Source organism: Vigna unguiculata, chromosome 10, assembly GCF_004118075.2.
Source record: "Vigna unguiculata cultivar IT97K-499-35 chromosome 10, ASM411807v1, whole genome shotgun sequence".
NCBI classification, from domain to species: domain Eukaryota; kingdom Viridiplantae; phylum Streptophyta; class Magnoliopsida; order Fabales; family Fabaceae; genus Vigna; species Vigna unguiculata.
In genome coordinates, this window is record NC_040288.1 from 1406816 (window position 1) to 1429394 (window position 22579).

Here is a 22579-nt window from a genome sequence, read left to right on the forward strand (position 1 = left end):
ACTATGTGACAAATTTAGATATCAAATTATAAATAAAAGATTATTAGTAATTAATTTTAGAAACCAATTCACAAACTAATTATATTTTTTATTAGATTATTTTAGTGATCAATACATTTTATTTTATAAATTATTTAAATTGGTTACTATAGTGATTAATAATTTTTTTTTGTAAAATTATTGTTGTTTAGTTTTTTTAGTGTAAAGTGTTGAAATCTTATAAAATAATAAAAACTTACTAAGACATAATCAAATTATACTAGAAGTCAATCAATAACTAAAATAGTTGTAAATATAATACTTTAAAGTTAGCTGATTAATATTGAACTAAAATTCTATGTTAACAAATAATTAAAATACATTTTAAAAAATCTAAATTATATTTTATTTCAAATATAAACAACCTAGATTTGTGGGCTAATATATATAATGATAAGATATAACTTTAAAATAGTTTAATGAAGTTAGAAATCGGGAGGAAATGGTTCAAGGAATGAAGATAAGCATGATAGTCATTCCTATTTTTGAATTATCGTTTAAAAAACATTTACATGTGCTCAAGATTAGAGTCCTCGATTAAGGATCACTTAAACTAAGGGTGGACAATAAATAAACAAATTTTTGAGACTCGATCTATATTAAATTCAATTTTTTATTACTTTAAGTCCATTTAAATTAATTTATCCCAAATCCAAATTCACATTTTTAGATTTTAAATTCAACCCACTTAATTGGATTTCACTTACATTTATATAGGATTTTTGTTTTAAAAGTCCAAAATCAATGTGTGTTTAAGTAGAGTTAGGACAGTCGAGGACCTAGTTGAACAAAGTTTGCATAGGTCCATGGTCAAACATAATCAACTTAAGGCGAATGTTGAGTCGAGTTAATCTAAAAGCAAGGTTCAGTTTGTCTAAGCTGAAGCTCGAGCTGAGTCGGCTCAAGCTTAAAAGGTCAAGTTGAGTTAGTCGAGACCGATAGTCGAGACTTATCTAAGCCAAAGAATGAGACAAGTGGTTAAAGACGAAGTTCAAGCCATGATAAATGCATAATTTACTGATAATTCATATGTATTTTAGCATTTATCTTGTCTTATTTGTTGCATAAAAGAGATTTTGTACCTACTAATATTTAAGAATTCAGCAAAGACATTTGGATATGAATATGTGGCAAACTAGTGCAATTTCTTATGAATTTTAGTAATTTTAGAAGAAACCAAGCTTAGCAGCTTAAGCCCTAGAATCATAACTTGACACTGGCGTTTTCAAGATTATTCAAATTTTGCTTCTACAACCCAAGTAGAAAAGATGGTGTTTGAGCCACACAAAGAAAACTTCACTATCAAGTAATCTGAAGCACCCAGTTTGGAGGTCAACCAGAAAACTCATCATTGAAGCAAAACTTTTGGACTAAACATCAAGGAAAGGGTTTAGGCTACCCTCTATAGAAAGAAAGCTCTTATAAATGGCCACCATGTTTGAAGCTACAACGAATTTCTAAAAGTCTATAAATTAAAGGGTAAACCCCCTGTTTTGATATGCAGAATTCCATAGTTAGATTCATAGACTTATCTTTAGGGTCTCTCTCCTCACTTCACTTGTAAAATCTTTCAAAATAGAAGAGACATGAGGAGGTTAAAACATCCTAGGATTGAATGTTAGAATCAACATGAGTTGTTGAATCTCCTTATATATTGATATTGTTTTATTGTTTTATATAAGTGTTCTTTCATATGTTAGTGATCCAATTTGCATTTCACGTGTAATGAACTTATCAATCATCCATTGCATATATATAACTCGAGGTAGGAGAAAGCTAATTCGTCTTACATATCCAATTGAATCATCTAATGTTGTTAGGTGGCAAACATGCACATATGCTTTAGTTAGTTAAAGAGTCATAATATTAATGCAAAAGCCTCTTCACCAGGGCGTGGAGAATTCACCCTGAGTTCGAATGTTCTTAGGTCCTAGGCTACAGACATGGGTCTAGGGTTATATTAGTGTACTTCCATGAATAAATAATTACTGAGGAGTAAGAGTTATAGCTTGTTTCCAATATTCAATTGCTTGATTAAACCAAGACTTTTCAAATTCTGAGTCTCCTTGTCGAATGACTTGTTCTCCTCAGTCAAAATAGGTGAGTCAATTCCTTTCCTTAGAACCGTACTTGAGAAGTTCCTAACTCATACGACTCTATAATCAATTTTTTTTTGTTCTTATCTTGAAGTTCATTACACTTGTTAAATCAATGAAACAATATTTGTGCTTAAGTAAAGAGTTGTGAAACCCAATACACTTATCTTATTGAGTTCTAAAATCTTGATTGTGAAGTTCTGGATCGTTCTCTACTTTCCAACCAACATGTTTAATCACAAATCTGAATTGAAGCATAGTTTTGATAAGGAGTGGTCAAATTCCTTTGGATATGATACTTAAAGTACTACAATCCAACCAGCACCAGTGCACTGGTGTGATTAGGGATGTCAACAGGGCGGGTAGGGTACGGGTAGTAGCTCCCCCGTACCCTACCCACTGGATAAATATTTGTCCCGTACCCGTATCCATATCCGTCGGGTATCCGTTATGCGGGTATCCACCTATTTTTTTCATATTCGCGGGTATCCGTGGATACCCGCGGATATTTACAAAATTATTTAAAAAATAAATATTTAATCATAAATTTAAATAAAATAAAATACATCATTGTCATAAATTTTAAATAAAGTTCAAATAAACTCAAGTTCATGCAAGTTCAAATAATTATAAAAGTAAATATAAAATGACGTTCAACAAAATGAAAATTCTTTAATTAGTGTTTACATCAAAAAGTCCAATTTTTCCAATTGATTCCTAAAAAATAAACAAAATAAACAAATAATAAACCTCAATTACCACGTGCTAAGTATTCTTATTTTGATTTCATCATTTGACAACAAGCATACCATAAATGTCATTGTCCATTGTCTATATTGGATTTGATGTATATGCCACATTTCAAATAAAGGAAAGAGAAGAATGTCAAGGGTGTACTTGAAAGAAGACAACCTACCAATACTTAGAAAAATGAAGACAAAATACTTTTTACTAATATATATATATATATATATATATATATATATAAGGGTACTTTTGTGAATTAAAGTTTAGCGGGTACGGGTATCTACGGGTACGGATACTATGATACCCGTACTTGCCCCGTTAACATGCGGGTATCAAAAATATCCGTACCCGCGAGTAGCGGGTATCCATTTTTAATATCAATTTCCTATCCGTTGCAGGTTTTATCCGCGGATACCCGCGGATACGGATTTTTTTGACATCCATGATTGCCCTCCTCACATAAGGAGTCATCAAGTCATAATAGATGAAATACACTTTTCTTAAAAGATGAATCAAACTTAAAACCCTAATTGCAACAACATCTTATCACACAAAACACTCTCAAAGAAACTTAAAAGTCACTCTTTTGAAAACTAGGTTAAACCAAAATTTATACCAAACAATTTCAAATGAATCTATTTTTGTTTCTTTGAAACTCAATATCATGCTCAGTTTAAAAAGAAAAAAGAAAAAAAAAACTTGCTTTGGGTTCCAAATTAGGAAAAACCCATTTTTAAAAACGTTATGAGCAATTGATCATTACTTTAGAACTAATTGTTTAAGGTTACTTTAGATTTGTGAATAGTGTATGCTTGATCAAGACTTCTTGTTTTCCACTTTTGTTGTCAAGCATTGTAAGCAAGAATCTTAAAATCAAAACCATTGTTTCAATTTATCTGTCATTCTTGTTGAAGAAAAAGAGAAAAAACTTTGTTGATGTTGGATAAAGACTACACGTAAATAAATATATAAAATAATTATTATGATCCCATAGTGTTGTTATGCATGCAACTTTGTATATGAGAATGCTTGAGCTGTGCAAAAGAATGTAAATATCTCTTTATACTTACATGAAATATTTATATGCCAGAGTTTAATGCATGAATTACTTTTCGTTCTCTATATTTATTAGACTTTTTTTATTTGTTATTTTTATTGTTTTTTAATTCCTATTCTTTTTAACCGTGTAAATTATATACATAAAATATATTTTATAAAAATAAATAAAATAAATGATTAAATATATTATTTTTATGTTATTATATTCTGTTCATAAATTAAATTATAAAGTATTTACTTCATGAAAGTTATATAATTAGCAAATAGTGGTATATAAAGAAAAGTGTTTTCAATGTTGCAAATAAAATCTCATAATAAACTATAATTTAATTTCTTCGTATAATTTGTTAGAAAAAAATATTATTTCGTATTCTTTTTACAAAATATACAGAAAAAATATTTTATACATTAATTTAAAAATAAAAACACAATTATTTATAATAATTTACAAAACAAAACATCTGCAACAATATATATAGATGATACTCTCTTTTGTGTCCACATTTTGATATTCCCATTTTACCCTTAATTATTATTTTTAAAATTATTTTTTTTATAAATAATTTACTCTTAATCGTTATTTTAAAACATTTTTTGTCTTTAACACCGTAATTACTATTTGTACTGTGTGTTGTAAATAAAATAAACATGAACCTTTTTTTTGATTTGACCAAAAGACAAGGCTTCTGTATAGAGGTTGTTCTTTATCATAAGAGTCTATTTTGACAAATCAATAAAATATTGAATTGATTGAATTCTTCATTAAAAAAGAATTTTATTATTATTATGAATTATTGAATTCATTTAATGAATTCTAAAAGAAATGAGTTGAACTTCATTTTACTAAGAGTTCAATTTTGTAATATTTCTTTATGCATTACTATTTAAAAATGGATGTTCAAATTAACATTAACGACGAGATCTATTATCACTTTTCGCATGTCCTCGGAAGTTTAGAGTAGGTGAAAAATCTCCTAATTTATGGCTTACCATACGATCTGTTATATAAATAGGTATACATATTTTGATATGATGATGTTCAAAACTTCTTTTGTATACATATTTTATTTTTCAAATTTTACATTTAAAACTATTTTAATAATTAGTTATATATTTCTTATTCATCTTAACTCAAAATTTTACAAAAATTAAGAAAATATAAACACACAACGACAACGCCCGTGTGTTTACTGGTATTTCTTTTTACATATCTTTTTTTTAATTTTATATTTAACAACTATTTTAAAAATTATATATTCGTTATTGATCTTAACTTAAATTCTTTGAAAATTAAAAATTGCGAACACACAAGCGCGACAACGCCTGTGTATTCGCTAGTTTATATAATAAGAATTCATTTCTCATCTATCGCTCAGCTCAGTAACTCGGTACTTATTATTTTTTATGTCTTCTCCATCTATAGTTTTTTTTTTTTTTGTTTGTTTACCTTCCAATTGTGAATAAAATTACCAAAATACAAGAAAGAAACTAAGAAACAATTCCATAATGTCCTCAAAACATTCACCATCCATGATTTATTCATGTGTTTATTTTCCATAAGCATAGAACTCAAAAGTCTATGCATCTTTTAGTACATTGATTCATCATGCATCTAATAACTTGTTTGTCCAACAACATTTTCAATAAATGGTCGTCCCTTTTTCTCCATTGATTTCTTTCTCATTGTGCGAAGCCTTTTCTCTGTGTACAAAACCTCAGCCAACCTTCATAAAAAAAATTATATATGGAAAGAACAATTCTTATTAGGGTTTTTATTTATGAAAACTGAACATCATCATATCATAAAAAAAAAATCACAATAACTTATGCATATTACTTAAACATGTAGTTAGAATCATTTTGGAAACTTGATTTTATGTTAAGAAAGAAACAAGAACACAGTGTTCAAACCTTTCAAGAGCTTGAGCATTTGTTCCCCATTCTGGTTCTTCCTCTGGCACAAAAGTGTTCACATTCTTCCTGAAAACTGGTTCATTCAGCAGTTTATACCCAGCCTTTTCAAGATTCTTAATGTTCACAGCAGTGGCATTGTCAAGGGCATCCATGGATGGATCCAAGTTATATTCCTGCACATCAACATTCCACATGCACTTCAATATTCCCCAATGTTATAACATTTTTCCATTTTCAATTATTAAAATTAATCTTAATTATTGCTACATGATTATGTAAATGGTTTTGATATCTTTGTATTTTTAGAATCCTACCTAATTTCGTTAACCTAACCTTATTCATTAACATGACAGAAACACTCATGCATAACTGGTTCAAACCATGTCAAAGATTAGATCCAATGATCATATATATAGTTCCATCTCAAATCAAATCAATGGTATCTTTGATCCACCGAACAACTTTGAACAATTTAAGTTAGGAATTAGGTTTCAAACCCAACATTAAGATGGATTATGAATATGTTTAACTCATAAACTATTCCAAGGAAAAAATATAGTGCAAACTAATTTTTGTATCAGTAAAAGACTCTTTAAAATCTGATTTTGGACTCGTGTGACCTAATTCTAGTTTAGAAAAACTGGTTTTGTTTATCCATATACTACTTTTTTTTTCTCTTAGAAATGGTTACAAATAAAGTTTACTCAAAACAAACACTGAAAACACCTATATTTTCTTAAGACAACAAACTTTCTTTCTGTGAAAAAACTTGACTAGACTCTTGTTGTTGTGTTATTCATGCAATCAACTTATAGATCTGTAATTTTTTTATTGTTGCACTCAAAACAGACAAAAACAGTCATTTAAGTTTATAACAAAACCAGCATTTTTTTGTCAAAAACAAGTTTCAAAATCTGAGAGAAACTAGGTTTGATCAAATTTTTCAAGTATCAAAAACACACTTTTCCACTGTAATGAATGATCATTGTTTTAGAAATCGAAAGATGAAGCAGACCTGAATTCGAAGGTAGTAGTCTGAAGATTGGAGGCCAGGGTAGACAGTGGAAATGTAAAACTCAGTCATATCTTTGTTACCATAATCATAAGCACCAACTGCAAGGCCTGTTGCTGCCCATTGATTTGCTGAGAAGTGCTCTGCAACTTGAGCATCCACACCAACAGCTTTTGCAGTTCCACATCCTATAGACAGCAACAAGATTTTGTTTTTCTCCTTTGAATTCTTAGGAGTCATGTCAGGATTCTTCTCCTTCTGTTGCTTTATCACTTCTGTCAAAGCAGCCATAGCCTGCAAACAGTGTTCTTTTTTTCATCATTGTGCAAATAATTGAGTTTCCTTCATCAGGGTTTTGCATGGTGTGGGACCACACCGCACAATACTTTTTCATCATGGCCAAATGATTGAGTTTCCATTACATTTTCACACTGGGACCAGACATTATTAAACAAGTGAAATCATTCATATTAAGGTGAGTTTGAAAAGGAGATAGTTCACCGGATTAGTTGCTGCAACTCCACCATCAATCAAATTGAATTCAGTGTCACCATTTTTGAAGTAATAAGGTGGTAGATAAGTTGGTGCAGCTGAGGTTCCTATGCATATATCAGACAGTTTTGCATCAAAGCTAGGAACTGTCTTAAGCTGCATCATCAATCAGGAAAATTGTAAGAAAAATGCAGATAAAATAAGAACTGTTGTAGTATAACATAGATTGTACTAACCTGAAAGTTTGAGAAGACAACTGGGTGAAGTTTCTTAAGGTCGAAGGTTGGAATGACAACATTTGTCAGTGTTTCGCTGAGTCGTGTGTTTTGCAGTAACTCACCTGCTATGTTATGCAAGAACTTGCCATCATACTTGGGACCTGGGAATGAATTATTCCAAATTCTGCACATGTTTCAAACAAAACTAATCAAATGTTTGTAGTGGTTTTTATCCTAACCATACTTATTACAAGATTATAAGATATCATAACCTAACAATGTCTGCATGAGTCTTGACTAAACATACATATACACAAAGATTTTGCCTAAAAAAGTGCATGCTTACATATACATACACATTCACCGTATATATACATCACAAACAAACACCTAAAAACATTATAAGAAGGAAAGATCTGTTGTTGTGAAGTGCTGATATTGAATCAAATATTCTGCATGGTGATTTTATATAACTAAAATCAGAATCATAGATTTTAAATACCTATTTTCCTTGAAGATAGAAGGGCCATATTTTTGATAGAACTCTATGACTTGACTGGTACTGAGGAGAGGACGAGTAGGGTCCTGTGGGTTAGGTGCAGCTAGCAGAGCAGTCATGAGTCCTCCAGTGCTAGTTCCTGCTATCACATCAAAATAATCTGCTAGCAATGCGCTTTTATCCCATTTCTGCAACTCAACCAAACTAAAGTGTTACTTTCTTCTAGGGTTAAAGAGAAACAAGTATATATGGAGCATGAAACACTCAGATCATCACCATTGTCATTATACAGTGAAAGTTACAGATGAATCTTCACATTACTTGTTCTTTAAAGAAACCAATTAATACAAGCATTCCTAGGTGATTTGTTTGGCTGTTCTATGGTCCTGTGACTTGAAATCTTGAAACTGTGTGAGACTTCAAACTCTTTTTAGATCCTGGATTTGGTTGTTTAGTAGATGAAAAACTAGGTTTTCATACTCTGAGATTGGTCAAGGAGTCTTATATTAAAAAGATTGTAGGATAGATATGATCAAATAGTTGTTTCTTATCATTACATGCTGTTGGAAAATAAATGATGGTTGTATTCAGGTTTTATGACAGTGTATTTTGTAATTTTTTTCATTAGGGCAAAAGAATATATATATATATATATAGTCTCATCTTTATATAAACCATTCACTATAAAATGATAACATAATAATTGAATTTCAATTAAAGAGATAACTATATATGTGATTCACTTTCCTCCCACTTTTGACTTTTGTTCCAGTCTAGTTTGGTCCAATCTTTTTATGTGCTTGTAATTATTTGTTTGGACAACTTCTGTACAGGCACTTTTAGAAAAGTAAACCAAAATAAATTATTTTATTGGTTAAAATTAAATTATATATTCATAAAATCTTATGCAATTTCTTTAATTTCTTATTTTTAATAATATATAAACCAATTTTAATATATGTGTGTGTGTAATATATGATGATCCTGAAAAATGTATAGAAAAAGAGAAATGACGAGGAACTTAAGTGAGTCTTGTGTTAGTAATAAATTGTTGAGAAAACACCGTTTAAAAAGCTCATATTTCCTGTCAATTTTGTTTTGATATTTTTTTCGTAAAAAATACTTACAAATTTTGTTGAAAAAAAAAATTACAAGAAATTGTTACCAATTTTCTTACAAAATATTTTGTATAAAACACTTTTCACAATAAATTTTGTAATCAATACTTGTAAATTTTATAATTTTGTAGGAAATGATTACCCACGAATGAATTATCTACCAATTAAAATTTTTAGAAAAAATGACAGCAAAAAGTTTTTTCTTATAAATTATTTTAACAAATTTGCAAGAAAAATCTCATATAATATGAGAATTTCTAATAGTGAGAAAAAGTATATATATATATATATATATATATATATATATATTAAAATTACCTGAAGAGATTTTTCCAAGTGATTAACAACTACTGCAGGAATGAGACCCCTTATGCCACCTCCATCTATGCTGAGAATGGTTATAAGGTTTCCATAGGATGGAGATGGAAGTTTTGCATTCATTCCACCCATGAACTGAGAAGAAAACACCAGCAAAAGCAAAAGAAAAGGAGCCATTGTTTTTCTCTAAATGCTTCAAGGTTGTGTGTGTTGTTCTTTGCAAATCAGAACGCTATTTATAGACATTTGAAACCAATGGAAAAGCACCAACATTATTTAAGTAGCCACGTTTTTTTCACTCCTTGAAAATACTAATATATTTTTTTATATATATACTCAATTATCATTTTCAAAATAATCTTTTTAGATACCAGGAAAATCATTACAAATGATAAAGTTATGCATTTGAATATTCAACACAATTTTATATATATATATATATATATATATATATATATATATATATATATATATATAGAATTTGATAAATTTCTTAAATTGAATCAAGTCTGCATATTAGTTGGTTGTATGTTTGCTTAACGCATAAAAAAATATTAATACCGTTAAATTAAATGACTATATTAAATAAAGTTGAATCATCAAAATATATCAAAATTTTAAATAAAAACGAATTTAAATTTTGCTTTCAAATCTATAAACTAAAAATATATTTAATCCTAAAATTATATACGAATTAAAGGATAGTTAGAAGATCAAAATATTCTTTTAATTAAAATAATTAAATTACCAGTGATATCAGAACTCATAATTAGTTTTGGTGATCTTTTCATATAAGAATAATATAGTTTCTACATCGAAAATCTAAAGATTATATAATTAAAAGTTTGATGTAAAATTCTAAATTCATGGTAGAAGTTTTTGTAATTAAACGTCTTGTACATTGTGCTGTTTTTTTTGTGCTTTTTGCTAAATTGATATACGAGAATAAATTATGAAATTATGCATAAGACTTATAGTTTCATGTTAGTTGTAAACTCAAAGTATAAAAAGAACATTATGCAAAGAAAGATGCTTTGTAAATTCTATATGATTAGCAGTTAGGCAATTAAACATGCAAATGTCTAATTATATAAAAGGTAGGCTGCAGATTTCTTAAATGGGTAACATGATTAGTAGTTCCAAAGTTATACATTAAAGTTTATCTTAGCAAAATTTGTTGTTTGCTAGGTTTATTATTTCACCTGCTATCTGATCATCCATAAATATATAGTCCCATATATGAGATATATTTACTTCGACGTGAAAAAGTGTGTTAGAAGTCTTATATCGACTGAAGATAAAACAAGTTCATAGTGTATAAGTGGATGCATACTTCATCTTACAAATTAATTTTATAGGATTGAATTAGGACGAAAGTTCACTCCTTAACAAAATCCATGTGTTTAATCCATGGTATTGAACTGATTTACTTTGTTTTTTAGGATTGAAGTTTTAAAAAAATGTTGAATTTGTTCATTACATGGAATTTCACTGCCTTGATATCATGACAATAATTGTTTTCAAATCTCCATTATTAACATTGTTTCTATTTCTTTGTTTCATCCACGGTTCTTTGATACCCATGTTTAGAATAACATTCATTCATCCGCAAAATGATTCATCTTGTGACATTCTTTGTTTTCCACTTTTGTTGTCTTGCATTGTTAGCAAGAATCTTAAAATCAGAACATTGTTTCCATTTAGTTGTAGTTTTTGTTGAAGAATAAAAGAAATAACTTTCTCCACCATTGATATTCATTATCTTTTTCAAACATGTCGAGCATCTACTTGTACCAAAATCTAGAGAGTTTAATTTGGTGGGCAACAACAAAGATATCTGGATTAAAATTATTCTTGATGATTTTTTTTCTCTTTTTTTTCTTACTTTATAATATACTTGTTGTTATTAATAAAAAAAAATGCAAGAGTTTAATGCATAACTTACTTTTCCTTTTGTATATTTATTAAACTTTTTTATATCATTTTCGTTTTCTACTCTTTTTGTTTATTTTATTTAACCTTGAATAAGGCGTAAATTCTATATAAAAATATTTTAAAACACATAAAATAAAAATATGTTAAATATATTTTTGTCATCAAACAAATCATTATATTTCGTTTCGTTTCTAAACTAAATCATAAAATATTTAATTCTTATATTTTATGACAATTCCATAATGTCCTGAAAACATTCACCATCCATGATTTATTCATGTGTTTATTTTCCACAATCATAGACCTATGCACCTTTTAGTACATTGTCCAACAACATTTCAGTAAATGGTCGTCCCATTTTCTCCATTGATTTCTTTCTCATTGTGCGGAGCTTTTTCTCTGTAAGACCTCAGCCAGCCTTCATAAAATATTATGAAAAGAAAAATTCTTATTAGGGTTTTTATTTATGAAAATTGACTTATGTTAACAAACAAAAACACAGTTATTAGGGATCACTAGCAATTGCTAGTAATTCTTTCTTAACCGTCTTTTATGATTCTTTTGTATTTATTACAGTCTCTTATGATTCTTTTGTGTTCATTACGCAAGTCAACTAAAACTTTGCAACTAAAAGTATATTATAAGCATAAGTTTTTTTATTAATTTATTTGTTGTGTTATATAATTTAATTTTACTAAATTTCATATTAGGCATAATTTTAATGTACATTAACTTTTAGAGAGGCTTTTTGAGGTTGAAGGGAACATAGATCGTTTTTAGAAAAAAATTGTAGTTCATGGAACCAATTGTAAGTAATTAATCTTCATACTATTGAAATACAATTATTGAGTTTGTGATATTCTATGAATTTTACTTGTAGTGCTTGCGTCAACTGGGAAACTATAAGTGTGGATATTATGTGATGAGGCACATGCATAAAATCATATCTGCAAACATTGTTAACTCATGTGATATGGTAAGATGATCACATCTTAAGTATTTATCATTAAAAGTTGTTTACTCAAATTATTCTATGTAGATTTTTGGTGACACATTTCCATTAGAGCAATAAGAAGTCTTAAAGGAAGTTCCTGAAGAGTGAGCTTTTGTTTCTTTTGAGTGTTTGTAGAAGATTATGTTAGGTATTTTATAAGTTTTTCATGTAAATATAATATGTATATTATTTGATGAGGTTAGGATGTATAGTCATTATTAGATTAATGGATGTATAATCATTTCTTGAAGTTTGGCTTTTATTATATTTGATGTAAATATTATAACTTTGAATGAAAATATACGTTGGCCAACTATTATGGATTGAAAATGTATATTAACAAATGTAAATAAGTTAAATTAACACATTTTGTCAACCTAAAAAAAAGAAAGTGTTTATAAATTATTAAATTCTTAATATTTAAATAAAGTTTGAAATTTTATAATTTAAAATATTAAATTGGATTAATTGTATAAGTAAAGGTAAAGTCAGAAAATTTATTGAATGGCACAAATACATGCATGGATATGAATATAATATAAACTATCCAACATAACATTTTATCTTCTATAATGATTGGTACCAATGCCAGTTCAATGCCTAAAGTCACTAACAAGTCTGTTTCTTTCCTTGGAGTTAATCCAAAGTATTTATACCTTATAGATAACATAAAAGTGTTATTCTAGCATATAGGGATAATGACTGTAACAAATTCAACCTTTCTCAACTTTAATTTATAAGATGAGCACCACAATAGAGAAGTGGATGATGTGTTCTTAAATGAAAATATTTGTAAATATCTAGGTTTTGTATATGGTAAGGAGCACATACAAACCTATTATTTGATAAAAATACTTTTTATATCAGTTTTGGCACTAATCGATTTAGAAAGTGATTTTTTATACTGGTTAAGAACGCAATTAGTATATAAAATGACACTTGGTTGAAATCTTAAGTGGCATAAAAGGTGGAACATTCTATATTGGTTGAAGGAAAAAAAAAAGTGTAAAAAATCACTTCCGTATATAATATTTTTTTCCAAGTGGACTTTCATTCTCGGTTTTAGAATTGGTTATAAAAGTTTACTTTCAATCGATTTTGAAATTAGTATAGAAAATTCAATATTTTCTATACTTCCAGTTTTTATATCCATATCGATTTGAGAATTAATATAAAATGTCATATTTAATCAATATGAAAAATCTTTTCTGCATTAGTGATATATTAGTTGGGAGATAATATGCATCTTTTAAAGTACTTGTATACAATATACATTTATAAAATTATGAAAAGAACATATAAAATTATTTTTTGCAATTGATTTCTCTATTTTCCCTTGAGCATAACTAGACTTCAAATAAGCTATAAACCTAAATCCTAATTTTTAAACACGAAAGAAATCATGGGTTCTAATGAGGTTTAGAAATCTAATTAAAAACATGTAAGCTAAATTAAGGAGAAGTCCTAGTAATCCATATTCTATTTCGAAGTCCTTGATGTATAAAATCTAATGCAACTAAAATTAAGCAAAAGTGATGTCAATAAAAAAAATTATGACTAAAATAGCAAGCAAATGGCGCGAGTTAAAAATACAAAATTAAATATATTATTACTAATGAATCTAATTTATTACTAATAAAAAAATTATTTAAAAAATTAAAATAAGACAAATGAAAAATACAATCACCGTATGATAAAGTTATAAATATGTTTATAAAATATTAACTTACTAATGGAGAATACTCCGGCAAAGTACATGTACATATGCAAAATGTTTCCATCTATCATACCCTAATTCTCCTTGTTTCGAGAAATTCACAGTGAGAAACAACAATCACGCATGAAAAAATGTTCAAACCCACGCCTACAATAAACACCACAAAATAAAGAATAAAATATTTAGAAGTTCATTGAACAAATTCAAGAGAAATGAAAAATCAAATAAAGCAAAAATAAGGGAAATAAAATTAACTCATTTTGTAAAGAAGGGGAACGTAGAGATAGGAGGGAAGATAGTATAATTGATGTATAAGAAAATAATGAGAGAAAAGAGGAAATAGAAAAAGAGAAGGAATGTTCACTAAAGAGAAACAAAATGTGGTTGTTTATGTAATAAGTGGTGGATTATGAAGGAAGATGGAAGAGAGCCTTGTTGGTTCATGTGTTCCTACTATTAGGGTTCTTTTAATTTGAGAATTAGGGTATTTCAATTTTTGTTGGCAGTTCTGTTAGGAACAAGGCAATAAAGGAAAGAATAAAGGAGAGAAAAATAGACACAGAGAATTTAACGTGGTTCGGCTACAATGTGTATGCCTACGTCCACGACTACACTAGGAAGTATTTGTATTTTTGGTGTATCTTAAAGCTTTACATAGAGTCTCTTATATAGTAAAATAGAGAACCACAACTCACTATTCTAAGCGATGTGGGACTAAATCAAGCACCATAATTCTAACAATTCTCCCACTTGGGGTTTGATTTACATTACCACCTAGTGTAGTGCCTTCATCATCAATCTTCTCGAAGGCCAGTTGAGGCAATGCAAAGCCTCAACTTAGTTGTTGTGACAGTTTTGGTTAACATATCAGCTGGATTCTCTGCACCTGGAATCTTCAACAAAATCAAATCTCCATCATTTATCAAGTTTCTGATAAAATGATACTTCAATTCAATGTGTTTGCATCTGGAGTGAAGAATTGGATTTTTAGCAAGACAAATGGCACTTTGACTGTCACTGAACAATGAAGGTTCATCTTGTCCTTTTCCTAATTCTTTTAGAAGATTCTTCAACCATATCATCTCTTTTGCTGTTTCTGAGATAGCTATATATTCAGCTTCAGTGGTTGAAAGGGAGACTCTTCCTTGAAGTTTGGACTTCCAACTGATAGTTGTGCCACCCAACGTAAAAATATAACCTGTTGTGCTCTTTCTACCATCCAAATCACCTCCCAAATCTGCATCAGAAAACCCCTGTAAAGTGAGATTACTTCTTTTAAAGGACAAATGCATCTTTGAAGTGCCCTTCAAATATCTCAATATCCACTTCACTCCTTCCCAATGCTCCTTTCCGGGATTGGATAGAAACCTGCTCACAACTCCCACTGCATGTGCTATATCAGGTCTGGTGCAAACCATAGCATACATCAAGCTCCCTACTGCAGATGCATATGGCACTTTAGACATGTGATTTTCTTCTTCCTCTGTCTGAGAAGATTGCCTTTTTGAGAACTTTAAGTGAGTTCCCAAAGGTGTATTCCTGGTTTTAGCATTTCCAACATTGAACCTGCTAAGCAATTTTTCAATATATTTTTCCTGAGATAAATTTAGAATACCTTTAGATCTATCCCTGGAAATTCTCATACCAAGAATTTGCTTGGCTGGACCAAGATCCTTCATTTCAAAATTTTCTGACAATTATTTCTTCAACCTGTCAATTTCTGCCATATTAGCACCAGCAATCAACATGTCATCAACATACAAGGCAAGAATGATATAACTATCAATATATTTCTTCACATAACAACAATGATCTTCTTCACATCTGTGAAATCCTGAGTTTCTCATAAACTCATTAAACTTCTTATACCATTGTCGCGGTGCTTGTTTCAACCCATACAAACTTTTATGAAGCTTGCATACAAGATTCTCTTTGCCTTGTACTTCAAAACCTTTTGGTTGTGCCATAAAGATTTCTTCCTCAAGATCTCCATGTAGTAATGCAGTTTTCACATCTAACTGCTCCAGATGAAGATTTTCTGCAGCTACTATACTCAAGATAACTCTGATGGTAGTCATCTTGACAACAGGAGAGAAAATTTCTGTGAAGTCAATTCCTTGTCTCTGTTGGAACCCTTTCACTACGAGTCTGGCCTTATATCGTTTGCTGCCATCTGGTTCTTCTTTTAACCGATAGACCCACCTGTTTTGCAAAACCTTCTTTCCTTCTGGAAGCTTGGTTAAAGACCATGTCTTATTCTTCTGAAGAGACTTTATCTCATCTTCCATTGCTAGCTCCCACTTAATAGATTCACCTCCCTGCATAGCCTCAACAAAATGCTCTGGCTCACCAGCATCAGTCAACAACAAGTAATGCAATGAAGGGGAGTACCTTTGTGGTGCTACAATGGTTCTGCTAGACCTTCTAGTCGGTAATTCAGGAGTTACTGACTCTACTATCTGTTCAGGTTCTGACCCAAACTCTGACTCGGGCTCTGACTCAGGCTCTACATCTGTATTCTGCCTTCTGTTGGCTACATCATTTTCTGAAACTTCTTCTAATGATACCTGCTCTGGCTTTTTATTTGCATTTGCAAATTCTGCAGTCCTGTCCTTATAGAACATGTTTTCATTAAAAGTAACATTTCTACTTCTGATAATTTTCTTGTTTTGGTCATCCCAAAACCTGTAGCTATACATGTCAGATCCATAGCCAATGAAATAGCATCGCTTTGCCTTAGGGTCCAATTTATCTCTATTATTAGAGTTCAACAAAATATATGAAGCACAACCAAAAACTTTCAGATGTGAAAGGTTTACCTCATTTCCAGACCATACTTCTTCAGGTAACTGATAGCCTAAAGGAACTGATGGTCCTCTGCTTATGAGATAGGCTGCTGTGCTTATTGCATCTGCCCAAAATACCTTGGGTAATCCTGACTGGATTCTCATACATCTTGCTCTCTCATTCAAGGTTCTGTTCATTCTTTCTGCCACATCGTTTTGTTCTGGTGTTCCTGGAATCGTCTTGATCATTCTGATCCCATTCTCTGAACAAAACTCCTTGAATTGATTACTGTCATATTCTCCACCATTATCAGACTTCAAACATTTAATCTTTAAACCTGTTTGAGTCTCAACCTCCTGTTTCCACCTTTTAAACACAGAAAACACATCAGATTTATTTTTAAGAAAATAAACCCATACCTTTCTTGTAGAGTCATCAATGAAGGTTACGTAATACTGTGAACCTCCAAGAGATTTCACTGGAGCTGGCCCCCAAACATCTGTATGCACTAGTGCTAGTCTTTCAACTTTAGACGATTTACTTGTTTTGGAGAAGCTAACCTTTTTCTGCTTTCCAAAGATACAATGTTCGCAAGGTCCAACGTCAACATGCTTCAAGTTAGGTATTTTACCTTTAGAGACCATGAGCTTCATTCCTTTCTCACTCATATGCCCAAGTCTCTGATGCCACAAAGAGGAACTGTTGCCAACTTCTGCAACTGATATCATATCCTCATCTGCAATCATGTAAAGAGATCCTTGCTTCTTCCCACGAGCAACAACAAGATTACCTTTCATTACTTTCCAGTGTCCATCTCCAAAGGTGGTGTAATGCCCCTCATCATCCAACTGCCCTATAGATATTAAGTTTATCTTTAAGGCTGGAATATGTCTGACATTCTTCAAAGTCCACACACTTCCATTAGAGGTTCTGATATTGATATCACCTCTTCCTATAATATCAAGAGATTTCCCATCTGCAAGGTAGACCTTCCCAAACTTTCCTGGAACATAGTTAGATAATAGTTCTAAAGAAGGTGTAGTATGAAATGACGCACCTGAGTCCATAATCCATGAATCAATAGAACAATCTAGACTACATAATAGTGCATCTTCAATTTCATCAGTTGCTGCATTTGTTGATTGATCACTATCTTGCCTCTTGTTGTTGTTGTTCTTCCTTGGAGCCCTACATTGATTTGTAAAGTGACCCCTTTTCTGACAATTCCAACAAGTGATATCATTCCGGAATTTTGGTTTTGATTTCTCTCTAGACTTTGATCTGCCTCGGCCTTGATTACGACCTTTATGGCTACTTCTTCCTCTAGTTTCAGTACTCAATGCTGAACCGGAACTAGAACTGGAAGATTCCCCTGAACTTTTCCTGCGAACATCTTCGCTTAAGATCAAGTCACGGATGTTATCAAGCTTCAACTTACTATTACTTGCAGAATTACTAACTGCAGTAACAGTTGCACTCCAACTTTCCGGAAGAGATGATAATAAAATTAATGCTTTCACCTCATCATCAAATGTTATCTGCACTGATGTCAACTGCGCAATAATTGTATTGAATTCACTAATATGATTAGTAATCGAGTTACCTTCACCCATTTTTAGGTTGACTAGTCTGCGAATCAAATACACTTTATTGGCTGCAGATGGCTTCTCATACATATTTGACAATGCCTTCATCAAATCTACGGTTGTGTTCTCGTTCATGATGTTGAACGCAACATTCTTGGCTAATGTCAATCGGATCACACCGAGTGTCTGCCGATCTAACAAATCCCATTCCGCCTGCTCCATGTCAGTTGGCTTCTGCCCTGTTAAGGGTAGATACAACTTCTTCTGATACAGGTAGTCCTCTATCTGCATCTTCCAGAACCCGAAGTCACTGCCATCAAACTTCTCAATCTTCACCTTCCCTTCTTCCAATGCCATTGCTCTTGCTGCTTTGATGAAAGCTCCTGCTGCTTTTGACCAAAGCTCCTGCTGCGGCTTTTGACCAAAGCTCCTGCTGCCTTTGACCAAAGCTCCTGCTGCCTTTGACCAAAGCTTCTGCTGCCTTTGACCAAAGCTTCTGCTGCCTTTGACCAAAGCTTCTGTTGCCTTTGACCAAAGCTCCCACTACTTCTCTAAACTGAGATCCCCAAGAAGAAAAAAATAGAAACCAAATCTTTTCTGATGTGGAAGATTAGACAATGCTGCAACCACAGAGCATACTAAGAAAAATGGCTCTTGATACCAATTGTTAGGAACAAGGCAATAAAGGAAAGAATAAAGGAGAGAAAAATAGACACAGAGAATTTAACGTGGTTCGGCTACAATGTGTATGCCTACGTCCACGACTACACTAGGAAGTATTTGTATTTTTGGTGTATCTTAAAGCTTTACATAGAGTCTCTTATATAGTAAAATAGAGAACCACAACTCACTATTCTAAGCGATGTGGGACTAAATCAAGCACCATAATTCTAACAAGTTCCACATCGAATAGAGATAAGGCGAATTCAATATAAGTAGGTGCAATCCTCACCTTACAAGTCGGTTTTGTGGGGTTAAGTTAGGTTTAAAACTCACTTCTAACATGGTATCAAAGCCTATCCTAACGAACTTTTTTGAACATTCTGTCCATCCGCTATCTCGGGCCGTTAACGGATCACCCACTAATTTCTTGTCCCACGCACGGCGTATAAATGGGTGCAATTATCGCCTTACAAACCGGTTTTGTGGAATTGAGTTAGACTTAAAATCCACTTCTAACAGTTTTGGTTTAAAAACTTTATTTACCGATGACATATTCATTCGTAAATAGCAAAATAAATATGAAACTGAAAAATTTACTAGTAAAGTCTCGATGACTTAGATATTATCAGTAAAAATATTAGTTTATAGTATAACATAAACGAATTCTCTATAAGTATTATTAGTGAAAATATTCGTCGTTAATATCAAAATTACTTATAACCATATAACTTTAATAGATATCAGTTATTAATATTAAAATTATGTATGACAACTTATTCGTCACTAATAAATCATATTTTCCAATGAATTTTATTTTGTAATACAAATTCATAAATACTACTATATTTTCTTATGCGAAATTGTATTTTGAGTAAGGATGATTTGAAAAAGAATATAAATGAAAATTCAAAATTATGATTAATATATATCAATTATAATTTTATTTATTCAATTTCATTTATAAAAGGTTACAATCTCTCTAAACTTCTTTTAATGTTAACTAACATCTAAGTTTGAGAAAGTAATTTTACAATGGAATAAGTTTAAATGCAAGTTTTAATGAAAAATGGGACTTATTTAGGGTATTGTATGTTAAAAAGATTGGTCAATATATATCTTATTGGGACACAATTTTTTACAATGTTGCATGATTTCTATTTTATAGTATTATTTTCAAGAGATGGATTTTTGGTCAAGTACGAGAGAGGCAATAGTCATGTGATTTTTAGCTTAAGTGAAAATCTTTAGCTCAAATCAAAATTCTAACAAGTTAAATCTCATTCTTTTTTTAGTATAATTTTAGGTTAAACAAAAAAAATTATGATGAAACATTAGCTAATTTATGTTGTGCTACTCATTATTCAAGTGACATTTTTTATGCTTGAGCCACATACATGATGATGACATGTATATAAATGAAGTGATAATTTTGTATTTCAACATGACTATGATAATAACATGGATAACGTTAAGATGTATTTGTAATTGTTAATTGTGATGATGTGAATGATATATTGAATATTGTGAGATGTGTACGAATAAATACACAATGTTGTATGTTATTTTTGTTGCCCTTTATAGATGTTATTTTCTTTTTTCTTTTTTATACTTCCCTGTATATTCTAAATAATATATTGTCGTGTATGTTGAAGGTAAAAAAAAACATCAGTAGACTAACATTTGATGGCGATGATATTTTGTTTGAAAATTATTTGAATGTTTGAAACTTATGCTATTTGAATTTTGTTATCATTATATATAATTGTTTGAATTTTGATTAATTGACAATGGTTTTAGAATATTTTGAATCGAAAATTCTTGTAGAAAAATTTATTTGGTGACTAGATTGTCCATGTTAAGGTATATATAGTTATTAAAGTAAGCTTTAAACATGTTTTTTTATCTGTATAGTTAATTCCTTTTTTTTTCTTATTTTACTTTGAGTTTGATTTGGATGAAATATATATATATATATATATATATATGAAGTTTGAATGATTGGGATTGAATTAAAACAAGTGAAGAATGTTATTTGAGTAGATTTTGGATTCGTACCTGTTGCTGATAGTATCAATTATTTCGTGCTAAATAAATGGACCGAGTCACAATCAAATTGTAGTGTTTGGGCTTGTGTTACATTCTTAAGTAAAAAGAGTTGTGCTCTGATTAATAGTTATAGCTTTAGTCAAGTGTTAAGCGTTTTATCTTAACAATTAGTCTTAAAGTCAATTCCAAAAATTGTTGCATTGTTGCAGTTGGCATCAAGTAGGCCGAGTCACAATCCAATCTTTGAGCAAATTTTGGATTCCTATCAATTATTTTGAATATTTTTTTAGAGTTGTTTTTGTTAAACTAGTTTAAGTAAAATATTTCAAAATTGTTTGGATATGTTACATGAGGCTAATTTTTTGATATGTTTGGTTAAATGAAGTGTTTAATGCCAAAATAGAGCATAGATTAATACCATACTATTGGTTCTAGTTTTGCTCAATCGAAAATAGAACTCAAAATCAACCTTGTTTTTTCGTCTTATTTTCACTCAAACAAAGAAGTTTTTCTAAGCAAAAATAACATTGTAACTTGATCCTTAATTTGACCAGATTTTCACTCTGGAAAGAAAAAATCCTCAACCAAACCCATTTTCACTCTTCCTAATTTCTTTTTCTTTTTCTTTTTTTTCATAGGTGTTATTTGAATGTTTATTACAATGTAAAATGAATACTAGTTTGTATATATAATTGATTTGTGATTTTGTTTTAGTAAATTATTTTGTACGGAAATGATTACTGAAAATAGTAAAACTTATATGAATTTATGGTTATACATCTAAGTTGATGTCTGGATTGTTGTTTTGTCTCATATTAGATGTTAATATTTGATAGTATATATTCAATAATAACCTTTCAGAAGGCATTGCTGAATATTCTATTTAATTAATATCTTTATGTATAGATTTGCATGGTCTTTTTGAATTTGAATTTTTCATATAAGTGCCACAATGGAATTGAATCGTTTCTAGTTTGTTATGTTGAAAGGGGGAGTTTGCTGAACTCCAACGAAGATAATTTTGATGATGTCCAAAGCTATGCATCATGTACATCATTGGTTTAGGCCTAGTCCTAATTTTCTATCTTTTGCATTAGGTGTTGTGGATCTAGACTTACATGTAAAACAAGCTTGCATTGAATTGTATCAGCAATCAAACTCTTGAATGTGACCAAAAGCAGAACTCGTAAATAGATTAGCTACTTAACTAATAGATTAGTTGAGGGCACTGCACTGATGCAGTAAAAATACACTCACGATAATCTATTAGGTAAATTCCTAATCCATTAATTACTGCAGCAGAACTCTGGTATAAAAACAGTTTTGAAATCAGTTTTAA

At 30.3% G+C, this 22579-nt stretch overlaps 1 protein-coding gene across 1 annotated transcript; it reads right to left on the reverse strand.

Annotated features, from left to right (window-relative positions):
* Positions 1 to 5445: 5445 nt before the first annotated feature.
* LOC114166318 (patatin-like protein 1) lies at positions 5446 to 9715 on the reverse strand. The gene is made up of 7 exons (XM_028051032.1): positions 9513 to 9715; positions 8080 to 8264; positions 7596 to 7761; positions 7369 to 7515; positions 6871 to 7161; positions 5853 to 6028; positions 5446 to 5665 (listed from the first exon to the last, which is right to left on the reverse strand). The coding sequence occupies exons 1-7, from the start codon at positions 9687 to 9689 to the stop codon at positions 5554 to 5556; spliced, it is 1254 nt and encodes a 417-aa protein (XP_027906833.1). The 5' UTR covers positions 9690 to 9715; the 3' UTR covers positions 5446 to 5553.
* Positions 9716 to 22579: the final 12864 nt, after the last annotated feature.